A 15,015-nucleotide genomic window follows, 5' to 3' on the forward strand; every position below is an offset into this window, starting at 1 on the left:
GTTTGAAATCACCTACAAGTCTCATCCAGACACAAGCACAAAAACCAACAAAGAGGAACACACTCAAATGCTTACATTATACATTCAAAATAAAAATAATAATACATAACAGAGAGATGATTTACAAGGAAAAAAATATCATCTCCCAAAACAATAACTATGCATTTGACTATTTCGCTCCCAGCTAGGACTCCGGCCAGTGCCAGGACAAAACCAAGTAATCTCATTCCGAGACAAAGACAGAAAGCATGTTGGAAAACAGATATAAGGGATAGAAGACACAGTATGTATCCCCCTGCCCACTATGGGAGGTCATGAACCCCACCCACTTTTTCTTTTTTTTTAAAAGCACTTGATAAAACAACTGACGAATAAATAATACATTTTTTTTTTTAATGTGAACAGAGGGCCATAAAGGAGAGTTTTCGTATATTATTCAATTCAAAATAAGTTTCGTGCACGTTTGAATTAATATCATTTTATAATAACAAGTTGCAACATAAAAAAAAAAAAAACAAAGTAAGAGTAAACCATACATTCCATACCCCACAATTACAAATACTCCTTAAAACAACCAGTGAGCCATAATACATTATTTAAATATAAATATAGTTGTACACATGCAAAAACATGTAAAGAATTCCCATTTATGAAAAAATATTTTAAAAGATATATCAGTAAAGCGCATTTTTTAAAATTGTGCGATGTTAGAATTAAAGCACCCAATAATATATTATAGTCATGCTATAAAAATAAAAAAAAGAAGACAATCGTTCAATGTACACTGTTTCTGTTTTTTCTTTTAAAGCGTAAAATGATCAAAGTGAATGTTTAATTGCTAAAAGCAGTCGACTATAGAAAATATAGAACAAAAATGAATATATCAGCGGAATTTCCGCCAACGTATATCCCGAAGACTGGAAGTGCAGGGACTGTTTCCCCTATCTGGAATTTATGTAAACTAGTATACCATTTTAACCGGTTTTTATTGTCTGCGGGAGGAATCTGAGCCTGAAAGGTTCCTGAATAATTTACTTCTTGTTACTCCTGTTAGAGAAGGGGGACGGGTGTGAAGTGGTCAAATGGCTAAGTCATGGTACTGTGACCCAGAAGGTCAAATGACTAAGTCATTGTACTGTGACCCAGAAGGTCCCAAGTTGAGCCTCTGTTCAAACACGTTCGTTTTTCCTTTGAGAAAGATCTACCCCCAATTTGCAGACTTTGGACAACAAATGTTATTCCTATTAACATGAGAAATTTGTTTGATAGCATATCTACAATCCTTCAATGGAATACCTAGGCGGCAACATCTAAAGATATCACAAAGAGATAATCTTTTTAAAGTTAGGGACTGTACTATATTCATTATTGTTCTATATTCACAATGATGAGAATTTTTCGTTATTCTTTGGTTGGATGTAGATCACACAAAAATCAATCCCAATAACAAGAGATTGCAAATGAGAATTTAAGTTTCATTCATTAGCCCCACAGATTAGGAGACTTTATACAAATTCTTATTGTATCGTTAAAGCTGTCAAGTAAAATTTTGGAAATCAGAAGACATGCATGAACAACTTAATAACAATCAGTTTCAAAAAAGGACCAACGCACTAAACTTGAACACAATAACATTCACAAAACTTTGAAATTGTAAAAGCACCAAGATGTGAGATTTTTAAAAATAAGAACAATTTCCTGTATTAAATGATGCAAAATATATTTCAATAAGCTTCTATCATCAGAAGAAAAAAAAAGGATTTATTGTTCAAATTTACTCAGCTATTTAAATAAATTGTTGTGTAGTTTGTGGAGGACTGATGAATTATATGAACACATGAAACAACAATCATAATGAATTTTTAGCTACAAATCAGGGCACCATTATAATAAGCAACAATTTTTTTAAAGCCCCAATATGCCAAATCTCCTTTTTTAAAAATAACAAATAATTTTAAATAGCACCTTTACAAATGATGTATTCTTAATCCTAAAATTACATCAACAAAAAAAAAAGACAACTCTCATAGATCGGTACTCCCCATTTTTTAAATGTACCAAGCATTCGTAAAATTGACAAATCACAATAAAGAATAGGTGTTGTTGATTTTGTGCAAACAAATATTTTGAAACTAAAAGCAAACTTTCATTTGATCATTTAATAAAAATAAAATTAAAAATCAACTGACGAATTAATGAATAGAATTAAAGGCTGATTCAAATTAACATCTTATAAAAACTGGTGTAAATCATAAAGCTGAATAAAGCTAAAGACAAAAAAACCCAAATAAAAAAAACCCAAAACCATAGTTCAGAAAGCACACAAGAGTAAAAGTAGATTATCTATGAGTATATATTTCTTTAAACATTTCTCAAAGGACATGGAAATTTACGTGGTGCAGATGGACAATGCAAAATATCTATACATGAATATATTTTTTTAAAAACATTTCTCAATGGACATAGAAAATAGTTCGGTGCAGATGGAAAAGGCAAAACCAACAATTCCCAGGTTCGACTACTACTCATCGCTGTTTTTATTTGTTTTTTTCTACCACTTTCCCATACCAGAGCTGCCAACCCCATCTGATGAGAAGTGTGTACAATGGGACCTCAAAATGGGGGAGATTTCATAAAAATGGGTACAATCCTGAAATCGACAGAAACTAAAAAGCTTGAAACGGACTTCCGGGCTAACGATGAATATTCGATTTCATGATATCGGACTAAAACAATAGGAGCGAGTTCACTATAGAATAATACAGCAATGAATTGGTATAGAGTACAAATTTGAACGATCCAGCAAGCTTTAGATAACAGCGATACGAGCATCCGGGCTATTACAACTAAAGAGAACTGAAGTGACTCTGTACACTGAAAATGGGTACAATCTTGGGGGAAATGCGTACAAGTGTACAATCTCTTATAATGCGTACAATTCCGCATTTTTTTGCGGCAGGTTGGCAGCTCTGCCATACCTATCATTTCTGATCATCACAAACAAAAGTGCACCCTGTATACTTTTTATGAATTTAAAGAAAATGATGACAAATTATCTACATCAATACATACCAAGGATAATTAGATCCAGGCCTACACACACTCAATGCACACATTCAATTAAAGTCATATTTATTATTCTTTCTCCTTCTCTCTTATGACTTATTACACGACCGCATTCCAGTTGCCCCCCCCCCCCAACCCACCTTGTTTTTTAAATGGGAAACAAAAAAGATTTATGAAATACTAAATCTATCTTACTCAAGTATCATGCAATTGTAAGCAAATTAATATTACAAATATAACTATGATGTACTTTAAAGAAAAATAACCCTAAATATATACTGACTTAATTCAACTTCTTATATTCTATTCTTCATACACCTCCTCTCAAAAATAGCGCAGAATTTATCTTCTCATTCTATTCTTCCTTTTGAATGGAAATAGAATCTGAGTAATATCTATTACTATTTTTAATGTATTCATCATCACAGTAAATGAGTCAACACACATCTGACCATCCAACATACAATCCCAATAACTTATCCCACTTGATCATATATTATAGATTCATTTTCACATAACATTTTATTTACACATTATTCATACATTTCTTTTCACTCATTGTTATATTTTTGTCACCTTGCTTCCCCCCCCCCCCCCCCCCCCCCCCCCTGTGTTCTCATTCTGAACCAAAAATAAATATTCACCTTTTAATTTACAAAATTCGAGAGAGTGATCAATAAGAAGAAGAATTCTTTCATCCTTCTTACATTGTGTAATCAACATTTTATGCTTTGGACACATTGACAAATTCATAATTCCTAAAACAAGTTCTTTTAATTCTTTGGTCACTTACACATTGAGTAAAATCACAGAAAATCTCTAGAAATTTTTGACAACTGGTGGTAACAACAGGCATTCAAAACTCAGAAAAGATACTGATACAGGTGTAATACATAATTTTGTATCTTAAAGGGGAAATACCACAGATCTACTTTCGATAGGGTATTTTTTCACAAGATAGTAGAAATATTCATAAAATAAAATAAAAGAATATTTAAACAACCCATAGTCAATCTCAACATGGGACAGCATGGCTCAGCGGTATGGTCTTTGCTTTGTACCCGAAAGTTACCGAGTTCGACTACCGGCCGCTTTGTGTGGCCTTGAGCAAATCACCCAGCCTCAGCTCACTTTGCGGTGCTGCACTGCGGCTGACACCTGGGTTATTCCAGTCTTCCCTTGGAATATATATATATCCTAAAGAAAAATTTCCCCTTAGGGCTGAATAAAGGGACTTTATTTTATTTATTATTTATTTATTCAACAGTTAGAAATAGCATAAAGTGCCTAAACAATAACAGATCCCCAGGCGAAGATGAAATTCCCGCTGAATTGCTGAAATGCGGTACACTCTCCCTGGATCTGAGCATTGTAAACATAATGAACAAAACATTCTCAACACACAAAGACTGGGACATAAACAGCGGTGTCCTAATTACAACACAAAAACCAGGAAAAACGAAAGGACCCGTAAACAACCTGCGCCCAATAACATTACTGAATACCATAAGAAAAACACTGTCAACTATTGTCCTCAACAGAATTAGACCGAAAATAGAAAAATACCTATCACATAGCCAAAGCGGGTTTCGCCAAGACCGAAGCACATCGGACGTTGTATGGACACATAAATGGTTGGCAGCAAAGGCACTCAAAGAAAACATATCCATAACAATAACCGGAATCGATATGTCCGCAGCCTTTGATACGATCGACAGAGGAAAACTTTTGGAGATATTAACAGAAATAGTAGACGAAGACGAGCTCCGAATAATCCGATTTCTCCTCAGCAACACAAAGATACAACCAAGGATATACGGGGCCACAAAACAGACGCAGTTCGAAAGTAACATCGGGACCCCCCAAGGAGATAGTCTGAGCCCGATTCTGTTCACAATATACTTAGAATACGCTCTGAAAGAAGTTCGAAAAGTCATTCCAAAACCGACTCATATTGAGAATGCAATCCCTAAAGAAATCGCCTATGCAGATGATGTCGATTTTATTGGATCAACACCAGCAAATATAGACATCATACAAAATACCCTCATGAAATATAACCTCCAAGTCAATGCCAATAAAACCGAATTTACAACAATATCGAGGAACAAAGAGGAATGGAAAAGAACAAAGAAAGTCGGCTCACTAATTGGAGACACCGAGGATGTACAAAGAAGAAAACAGCTATCAAACGCCGCACTCAGTAAACTCACCAATGTATGGATTAGAGGTGACAAAATAAAGAGAAAAACCAAACTGAAACTGTACCATGCTCTTGTAAAACCGGTACTTCTGTATAACTGCGGCACTTGGGCGTTGACAAAATCCGAAGAAGAACATCTGGATGCCTTCCATCGCACACAGCTAAGAAGGGTACTGGACATCAAATACCCCAAAAAGATCTCAAATGAATCACTCTATAAGATCACAAAAGAAAGACCAATCTCCCTTGACATTTTACAACAACGATGGCAACTTTTCGGTCACATACTACGCAGGGACAAAAACATACCAGCAAACCAAGCCATGTCGGGATACTTCCAAAAACACGGGAACCTTTTCAGAGGAAGACCGATCACAACACTCCCTGTGATCCTAAACAAAAACCTCACAACACTTGGACAAAGCATTAGTCTCATAACGGCAGGGGACCTTGAAAATCTGAGAACCCTAGCAGAGGACCGGCAATATTGGAGACACCTCACACAGGAAATACTGGAAACAGCCAAGGCGACCCGATCTTTCGGTCGAGACGCGAAAGGCATCTAAGTCAAGTCAAGTAAGTTATTCAACACAATGGTCAACTTTAGAGATAAACAATAATAAAAGAATATGACCAATGCTGAAGATCACACTTACGCTTACAATAATCATATATTTTCCAAACATACCAAATCACATCCACTTATTTACAGCACAGAAGTAGGCCATCTTCTCACATTGAATGCTCCTTCAAAGCTCCATTTGTCACTCCATTATGATTATGTACTCCATTCCCATTGGTCACAGTACCGTTTCCATTTTGCTCATGTTTCCCATTTCTCATTTTTTCGTGTATATTGTTTCCATTTTCTTGATTGCCATCAACTTTTACCCTGCGCTTCACTCGAGAGTATGGGCCAATCTCAGGATCAAAGATGAAATCCCAAATGACGCGGGTCCAGGAATGGTGACAAGGAAGGTCGTCATAATATTCCGGAGCAATTTTACGCACCTGAAAAAAAAAACATATCAAAATTAAAAAAAGGTAAATATGAACATTAATTATATATCACAATGCTTGTCCTTTGTGAAATAGTACATACTTTCAACTTTTACTTAAAAGATTGCACATCCCAAATCGCCACAATACATTAAAATTGCAATGATCTTAATGGGAAAAATAAATATCAAAATCCAAGACTTACATGAAATTGCTTTGTAAAATGAATACATGGTATTATGACAGAATGTTGTACATCACCAGTACACCAACAGAGTATAGAGAGGTACACTCTTTATAAATATTTGGTATACCCTTGGGGATACAATACATCAAATTAAAAAGCACTGATATAATGCATTTCCAAGAATTAACCATGCTCAATGCACTTCATAATGCAGGCCATAAAGAACCAAATTTCCATTTCAGACGGCACTAGTCACCCATTAGGCATCCTCTTTGAAACCAACACTCTTACTTGTGAACAATTCCGATACACCTACATAGCAGCTTCCTTCTCTCAGCACATGGCAAAAACAGATGCTGATAAAATATTTGTATTCATATTTAAAAATTGATTTTTTTAAATATGCCTTTGGCATTCTATGCAGGAAAAAAGATATCCATCGAACATCATCTGATATCAACAGGAATCACCGATGTTGTTCAAAGAAAGAAAACTGAATTGGGAGTTAATCTTGCCCAAGGAGAAAAAAACGAAGTTTCTGGATAATAGTGAAAAGCCTTAACCACTTGACCTTTTTGCCCCTCTTTCCAAAAAAATACTGACAATCAATCTCCAATGAGGAAGGACCTACTCGACGATGGAACACTGAAAACCTCGAAACACTGATCACTAGAAGGAGATGAAGAATAGCGGGTCATGTCCCCAGAATAACTGTCTCACTTCTGCCTTTTATGCCAACTGTTGTGAAGGGCAGCAATGAAGGATTTCAACTCGTCTCTGTCTCAGGCCATTGAACAGAGAACCCCCCCCCCCCCCCCCCCCCCCCACTTCTCCACTTCATGATACAGAAACTTGGACTAATTAATGTGGTATTAAAAAAACAACTTAATTTTCTACTTCTTTTTTTAGAGCTAAAAACCACATTTTAATACCATAAATTGAAAACATCTTCCAGTATTTATTTTTTTTAAATATAATACAATGGATACATTACCTCTGGTAGTCGAGATCCTGGAATGCTGGGGAAGTCATGATGTTCATTGTGGTAACCCACATTCCAAGTGAATATGTTGAGGGGGCCATAATAAGAATACGTTTCATAACCTTTTACAAACATGTAATGCTCCGAGATGAAGTGACCAGCCAGAGGATGAAATCCAGTCGCCATGAAGCTACCCAAAATCAAATAAACTAAAGGTTTAATTCCAAAATACTGATATAGAAGTACGTTGAATACAAGCTGAATGGCAATGTTCGCTATCTCATAACTACCGAGTGGCTTTGGATTAATGAAGAAAGGACGTATGGAGTAAAACCATGGCTGCAGCAGGACCCATATAAATTTATGCAAAGTGTGAGTGAAGAAACTTGTTTCAAGTGATGAAGGAATGTCAACATCTAGTTTTTCATCGCCCTGGTAACGGTGGTGATCTAAGTGGTACTTTTTGAATGAGATGGACATAGGTACACCAATGGGTAGATTTGCAAAAAATCCAAATAATCGGTTCATCAAGGGTCGACTGTGTCCAAACGCCAAATTGTGTGCTATTTCATGGACTGCTAGAGTGAGGGAATGATTGATGGTGCCACCGAAGATGTAGGCCATGACTATCAATGTTGTCCATGACTGCTCTTTCATGACGACACACATCAACATCTGTAACAACACCATACCAAAGACTAGGTACTTGAACTTTGGATCAACTCCCATAAGTTTTTTTAACGCTGGATATTTGGCTGAAATAAGAAAAGTGTTGTAAATTAAAGTCTAGCAGCAAAATATGTATAAATAGTAAAACTTTAGCATAAACATCTACTAGAGACATGATTTCATTAAAAAACCCAGTTTATCAAACTGAGGATCTGCCATAACTATCAGCTTCAAATGGTTACATTGCAATATTATGTATGACTATCAACCCAACCTTCTGATAATGAATTTCTAATATTTCAAAAACTGTTTTGTTTTTTTTGTTTTTTTGTTGTTTTTTTTATTTCTTTAAACATATGATGTCTCAAATGAAAGATACATAACAACAAATGTTAGTATTGTGAGCTGAATAAAAATTAGCGAATAAATGAATCCTTGCTTTTTAATTATAAATTTTTGCAAATTTGTAAACAAGCAAATTTTTTTTAAACAGCACAATCCTTGTAGCTGATTTTATTTTTTTTAAGTTTTCAGAAAACAAACTTGTACTTGTACTGAAGCAAATAAAAGTCTGACTCAACGTTGAGTACGGAATTCATTCATGGACTGCCTGTTAGGATGTCCTTAACCAGCACTTTGCTTATGTACCCGCTTTTCAAGTATTTTTGTTATGTAACCATCCGTCATTGCCAATACACAATAGTTTTTCTATTTCTTTTGAGGCATATGCTTAGGCTTAGGCTTAAGAAGAAGAAGAAGAAGAAGAAGAAGAAGAAGAAGAAGAAGAAGAAGAAGAAGAAGAAGAAGAAGAAGAAGAAGAAGAAGAAGAAGAAGAAGAAGAAGAAGAAGAAGAAGAAGAATAAGAAAATGCCTTTTCAGCGAATTTCACAGAAAACAACATTGTCCTAGGGTGTTCTTAGAACATTAATTAATTAATATCTTTGTTTGCTTTATTTTTAGGGGAATAGCAAATGAATGAAACCTTACCTAACATTTCCTTTCTTCTGGTGGCGTGAGGTTCCTCCGTGTAAACCCACTCAAAGTCATCTCTTGATATTTTAGCACCCATTTATTGAGTCTTGATTAGCGTACAGAGTTCAACAAACTGTATGCACAAATTGTGTATACTTATTTATATATCAGATCGAAACGAAAATCAATGAGATGCGGTGCTTCTTCCCCGAGTTCCTCAATCCTGTGCCTCTCCGCCGTATGCCGAAAAGATCCTTACACAACCTGTGTACTGTGTACACTATCTGCCGACCATGAACACGCACAGAGATGATGCACAAGGCTGCTGCATGACTTGTGTGTTGAGTAGGTACGGCATTGTCATTGGTCAGTGATGCCCCGAGTCTGTGGTGCTGTCGGTGTCAGTCAGTGTGTCGGAAAAGTTGGAGGGAAAGGGGGGGAGGATTGCCAGAAGATTTATGTCAAACTATCTAAAATAAATTTCCGGCGTATGAGCTAAAAGACTGCTTTTTCACATAAAAAGCGTTGCAACAAACAAATTTATCTGTCATCGCTTTTGTTGATTTTTTTTGTTATATATGAAACTATCCGTCAATAGTTGACCAAAATAAGACATATATTATCGTGTCTGAAATTATCATAATTATTGTTCTCTTATGGTGTGCGTCGTCCAATCTGGTAAACATATAATCAGCTGAGTGAGACATCGACAAAGCTTGCGGCTGAGGGTTGCCAGTTTGGCATTTTAAATGCCAGATTCAAAAAATCTGGCATTTTTGAAAACCGTTTGGCATTAGAAAAATCATTTGGCATTTGGCATTTTCATTTGGCATTTTCTTTTCTTGTATATTATACTTCAAATGACACCTTTTCTTAATTAAGTTTCATAAGAAACACGAAACAGTAAGTTTTCTTAATTGTCAATAATTATTTAACTGTTTACGTATTTACCTTTCATGATAATGTATTTCTTTTTCACTCTTAAAATCCAACCGTGGTGTAGTGGTTTAGCACTCCACTTAGTAGTCAGTAGGTAAAAAATTACCCCAACAGGAAATTTAGTATAATTTAAAAAAAAAGAAAAAAAAAAAAGAAAAGAAAACACGCAAGCCACCAGGATATGATAGTAAATTGTCTATCAAAAGTGAGTAGTTTTCTTAGTGGGGGTGAGAGTCAACAGACTTTGGCATTTTTTTTGAGTGTTTTGGCATTTTTTGAGTCTTCCCCTGGCATTTTGTTGAAAAATAATCTGGCAACCCTGTTGCGGCTGCGAAGAGGAGAGGTCACGGACTTAACCAGGGGTGACGCCGGCAAAATACAAACCCAGATCTGTAAAGAAAAAAAAGTGCATTAAGTTTTGTCTATGTCAAACTCTGAAAGTTTCCGAATAAAGTATATGCTTTTGTTTCAGTTTAGTGCAATTTGTTGCCAATTAAAATACCCAAATATTTGTCAACCGAAACTTGCTCAACAATTTGATTGGTAATTTTGAGTGGACTGATGGAATTTGTGTCCTTTCAAAAATCAAAAATAATTTCTTTGGTTTTTCTTACAATTTTATATTTATTTATTTAGTTATCATTTATTCACTCATCTAGTTATCCCTTTTCATGTGAGTCTTACTTTTCATGCCATAGATATCTAAAGTATAAGTTTCTTACGCGGTTTCATTTTGCGCAATCTCTACTAAATTTATTCGAGGAGTTTTACACGGGTCCCAGATCCCAAGCGAAGTGTACTTAAATTTGCAGGTCTAATAGCCCAAATTGTTCTGGGCTCATTGTTGTAATGGAATACTCAAAAGCCAACGCGAAGTATATTCCATTATAACAATGTTAAATCGAGCCGATGGTTGGTTTCGGTTTTCAGACCTGCAACGATGAGACCAATCGTCTCAAAACGGTACTATGTCGTGTTGCTTCTTTGTTGGGTTTGTTTTGTTGTTTTGTTTTGTTGTTTTTTTTTTTTTTGTTTTTTTTTTTGTTTTTGTTTTTTTGTTTGTTTATTTGTTTGGGGTAAGGGATTGAGTACTAACCAAGTTCCACCCAGGCAATAGCATCCATTAAAGGGAAATAACCCACAATGCGCGTTATGGTTTTGTTTTTAAAACACAGTTGTGTCCCGTGGTCAGTGGATGTGAGTGGTTTGACTGACCGTCGTTGGGTTATTAGTTCTTACCGACGTGTATTACGAGTAAGTACACAAAGGTTCTTACTTAATTAAGTCTCTTCAACAGTCAATTTACGTGTAAGATTATACTTATAGTCCGTTTCAGGTACCGTGCGCACGGAATATCGCAGATACATCCAAAGCTAAGAAATGTGGTGACGTGATGTTTTGCATGCAGGCTTATATTTCAAGTGACATTACGAATTTTGAATACCGATAATGATAGACCAGTTTTCTCACAATGTCGAACTCCTTTGATCATTTTAACGTTTCCATTAAAATATGATTTAAACTTTAAAATGTTTACAGTAATGGTTGGTTTTATTTTCTTTCCTGTGAAAAAAAAATATATACATATATCTAACAAAGTTGCATTCATTGGCATAGCTTAGCAAATATCTTTGAGTTGTTTCAAATAGTGTAATATAATGAACTTCACAGCATTGAAAACAGGCTCACGGCGCTTTAACTCACTCAACGCTAGCACTTTAACTCCTTGCTGTCCAATCTCCCTAGATATTATTGATACTTTTCAAAATTGACAAATAATCATATCCTCAATTAGATAGAAAATTAGTATCCTACATGGTTTAATTCAACTACGTCTACCATGAAAAGATTTTCAAAATGATAGCTTTAATAATATGTAGTATATAATTTGTCTAAGAAAAAAATAAATGACGATGAGGTTGGTAAAACACAGCCAAATATGGAGATAGTCGGTGTTAGGGTTGAGTGAGTTAAAAGCAATATCTTCTCTGATGAACAACGCCCATTCGTTAGGTGCTAAGAATTTTTTCGGACAAAGACATTGATGCCAAAAACCAAGTGAATCATCCGAATGTTTATGCCTTTCTTCGATAGGACGAGAAGAAATGCCTTTCACAAAGATATAATACCCGACTAACTGTTGAGCAAGACAACGCATGAAGGTCGCACAAGACATGCCACGAAAATCCACTCGCCACTCATATAGATAGTATGCAGATGACGTCACTCAGGTCTTTGTTATTGTTTTTTTGCCATCCGCGTTTATGAGTAATGCTCACTGAACTGTATTAACCCGACTATAAACGTTCATGGATACACACCGTTTTGTGTGTTGGTCCGTTATACTTCCGGATGGCAATGTTATGAGCTGCTAAGCCAAGCGCATACTATCTATAGCACTGTACATGATGTCTGCTATTCTTGAATAATGGTCATGGAGGGGGTGGGGGGGGGGGCTTAGTACAGTAGAACTCGGAAATAGCGAGTTCGACGGGTCCACTCCTGATTACTCGTTATTTCCGAGTTCTCGCTATTCCCGAGTTGCCAGGAAAGGTTATAATATTGCTGGTTATTCCCCTCAGTGTTTAATTCAAGTAAAAGCCGTCGCCCCAATTTCAATTTCTTCACAGAAGTGGCAGAATGCTTGGTTTTTTGTTGTTTTTTTTGTTTTTATTTTCAAGTAAAATCATGACTAGAAAAAAAAAACAAGAACATAGAAGTGTGTGCGTGTGCGCGCGAGTGTTTGTATGCACTCGGCATGTTGGATGAGGTAAGCAAGCGCATCACTCAATCACTGACCCATTGAAATAATGGTTCCACACTCCCCTCTCTCGCTGATCGTGTCGTTCGTTAACGATGCTACTCGCTGACCGATGCTGCGAAGTGAGACATGTTGACATGTGTTTACCTCGCGCGTCGCGTGGCACCATATTAGGTGAATAATTGACCCCCACCCCCAATACACACACACGCACACAAACCCAACCCCCACCCAAATTTGTTTCGCCTATTATGTACTACTACAGACTAGGCTACTATGTAATATTACTCGTAACGAAAAATAAGAAAAGAAAAGAGGCTAGGCTAAAAATATTTAAATTGCCATTGTCTCTTGTTTTGCTTAACTTCGTTCGCAGTCCTAGGCTGGGGCAGGAAATGCTCGTTATTTCCGAGTTGACCTCTTTTTTTATACTCGCTACTTTCATGCTAATTTTATTGACTCAAATAAGGGGGAAAAAAACGGGGATTTAGAGTTCACTCGCTATTTCCGAGTTCTCGCTATTTCCGAGTACGTTACTTTCATGTTCTACTGTATGTTATAATGTGAAATATCACTGGGTCTAAACTTCACGAAGCAGATTCCATGTATGTTTTGTACAGTATAACCTTTCAAAGGAGTCGCAGGTTTTAAATACAAGAAATGCATAATTAAAATGACATGATTATTAATTTGACCTCTCCACTTCCTGGTTATGAGCTAACTGTTAATTGCATTGCTATTCGCCGAATGCCATGAAAAATAATTCCGCGCGTCGCCTCTCTAGTGCTATACTCCTGAATTCTACAATTTTTAAAATGTTTAATCCATATTGTTGTCATTTTTTATGAATGTAGAAATCACAAAAGGAAGCTACGATTGTTTATGTCAAGTGTGTACAAATTGTACAATTTTGCTATGTCATTTTGAATCCAGGGTGGCAGTGTTAATGAGTAGGAATCTCGTGAAAAATAAACCCCTGGCCAAGCCTGTGGGGAGTTCAGTGATCGTAATTACAACAGAATTCACTGTGTGTAATATTGATGGTTATTGTAAACCATCCAGATGTTCACTCATGCCATTTGTAGTTCGCCTGACAGTTTGTGTGTTCCTTGAACATTTAAGTAGTTCTCCTTTATTAACTGGATATTTTACATTAATTTTATATACGTACATCCTTTCTTTAAAATACGTTTAACTGTGTTTAAATCGACGAATGTTAGTTTTTTTTTTACATTTATATTGTCAAGTATATTTCCACACTGTTGTGCAAAATGTATTCTTACGACCCGCCCAATTTACATTTATTTTTAAATCGTGGAGGAAAACGTAAAGAACGACCAATTGTCACACAAGTATATTACTAATTGCCACCCGGAGTCGTCCGGCGTAATTTGAGGAGCTTTCGGAAGGCGGAAAACTTCTTGAAAGGTTCGTACAGGTCTGAGGGCCTCCGGATGGTTTGCGAATGCTTTAGATGACCTCCGTACGGCTCTCTTATGCCGCCGGACGGCTCCGGACGGCAATTAGTATTACGTGCTAATTGCCGTCCGGCGTAATTTGAGGAGCTTTCGGAAGGCGGAAGACTTCTGGAACGGTTCGTACAGGTCTGAGGGCCGCCGGATGGCTTGAGAATACTTTAGATGACCTCCGGACGGCTTCGGACGGCAATTAGTAGGACCCAGCAGCAACACTGAAATACCGGTATATGTGGATAGGTCTTGGTGGGCAGAGTGCTGTTACCTACTTCATCCGATTCAAATCTCATTGGAAGTATGTGTGAGTATGTGACTCGTCCGTCAGAGGACTAATAAAGAATATGTTACATATTGAATCATAACGTGGCATAACTATTTTAGGAGCAGGATGTATAGATAGTATGCGCTTGGCTAAGAAGCTCACAACATTGCCGCACGGAAGTATAACGGACCAACACACAAAACTATGTGTAACCATGAACGTTTATTGTCAGGTTAATACAGTTTAGTGAGAATTACTCATAAACGCGGATGGCAAAAAACAATAACAAAGACCTGAGTGACGTCAACTTCGAACTATCTTTAGGCAGATTCATATGATTGCGGGATATAAAAGGCCGCCAGGGATATATTTAGACCAAAAATAAGATACCATCACTCTGAAAAGAAAACAGAAGATCAATACGATTCAATAGTTTGATGTCATGCCGCCTGGCAACGGCGGCTATCTTGGTTCTAAACAAAGAAAATCATTACTTTTTA

At 36.4% G+C, this 15,015-nt stretch overlaps 1 protein-coding gene across 1 annotated transcript; it reads right to left on the reverse strand.

Annotated features, from left to right (window-relative positions):
* Positions 1 to 329: 329 nt before the first annotated feature.
* Positions 330 to 9,464, reverse strand: LOC144971458 (sphingolipid delta(4)-desaturase DES1-like). Its single transcript, XM_078912392.1, has 3 exons — positions 9,094 to 9,464; positions 7,450 to 8,192; positions 330 to 6,280 (listed from the first exon to the last, which is right to left on the reverse strand). Exons 1-3 carry the CDS (start codon positions 9,173 to 9,175, stop codon positions 6,002 to 6,004), a joined length of 1,104 nt encoding a protein of 367 aa, XP_078768518.1. The 5' UTR covers positions 9,176 to 9,464; the 3' UTR covers positions 330 to 6,001.
* Between the last annotated feature and the right edge of the window lie 5,551 nt (positions 9,465 to 15,015).

Source organism: Berghia stephanieae, chromosome 1, assembly GCF_034508935.2.
Source record: "Berghia stephanieae isolate SIO BIC M18660-M18661 chromosome 1, UCSD_Bste_1.3, whole genome shotgun sequence".
Taxonomy (NCBI): Eukaryota; Metazoa; Mollusca; class Gastropoda; order Nudibranchia; family Aeolidiidae; genus Berghia; species Berghia stephanieae.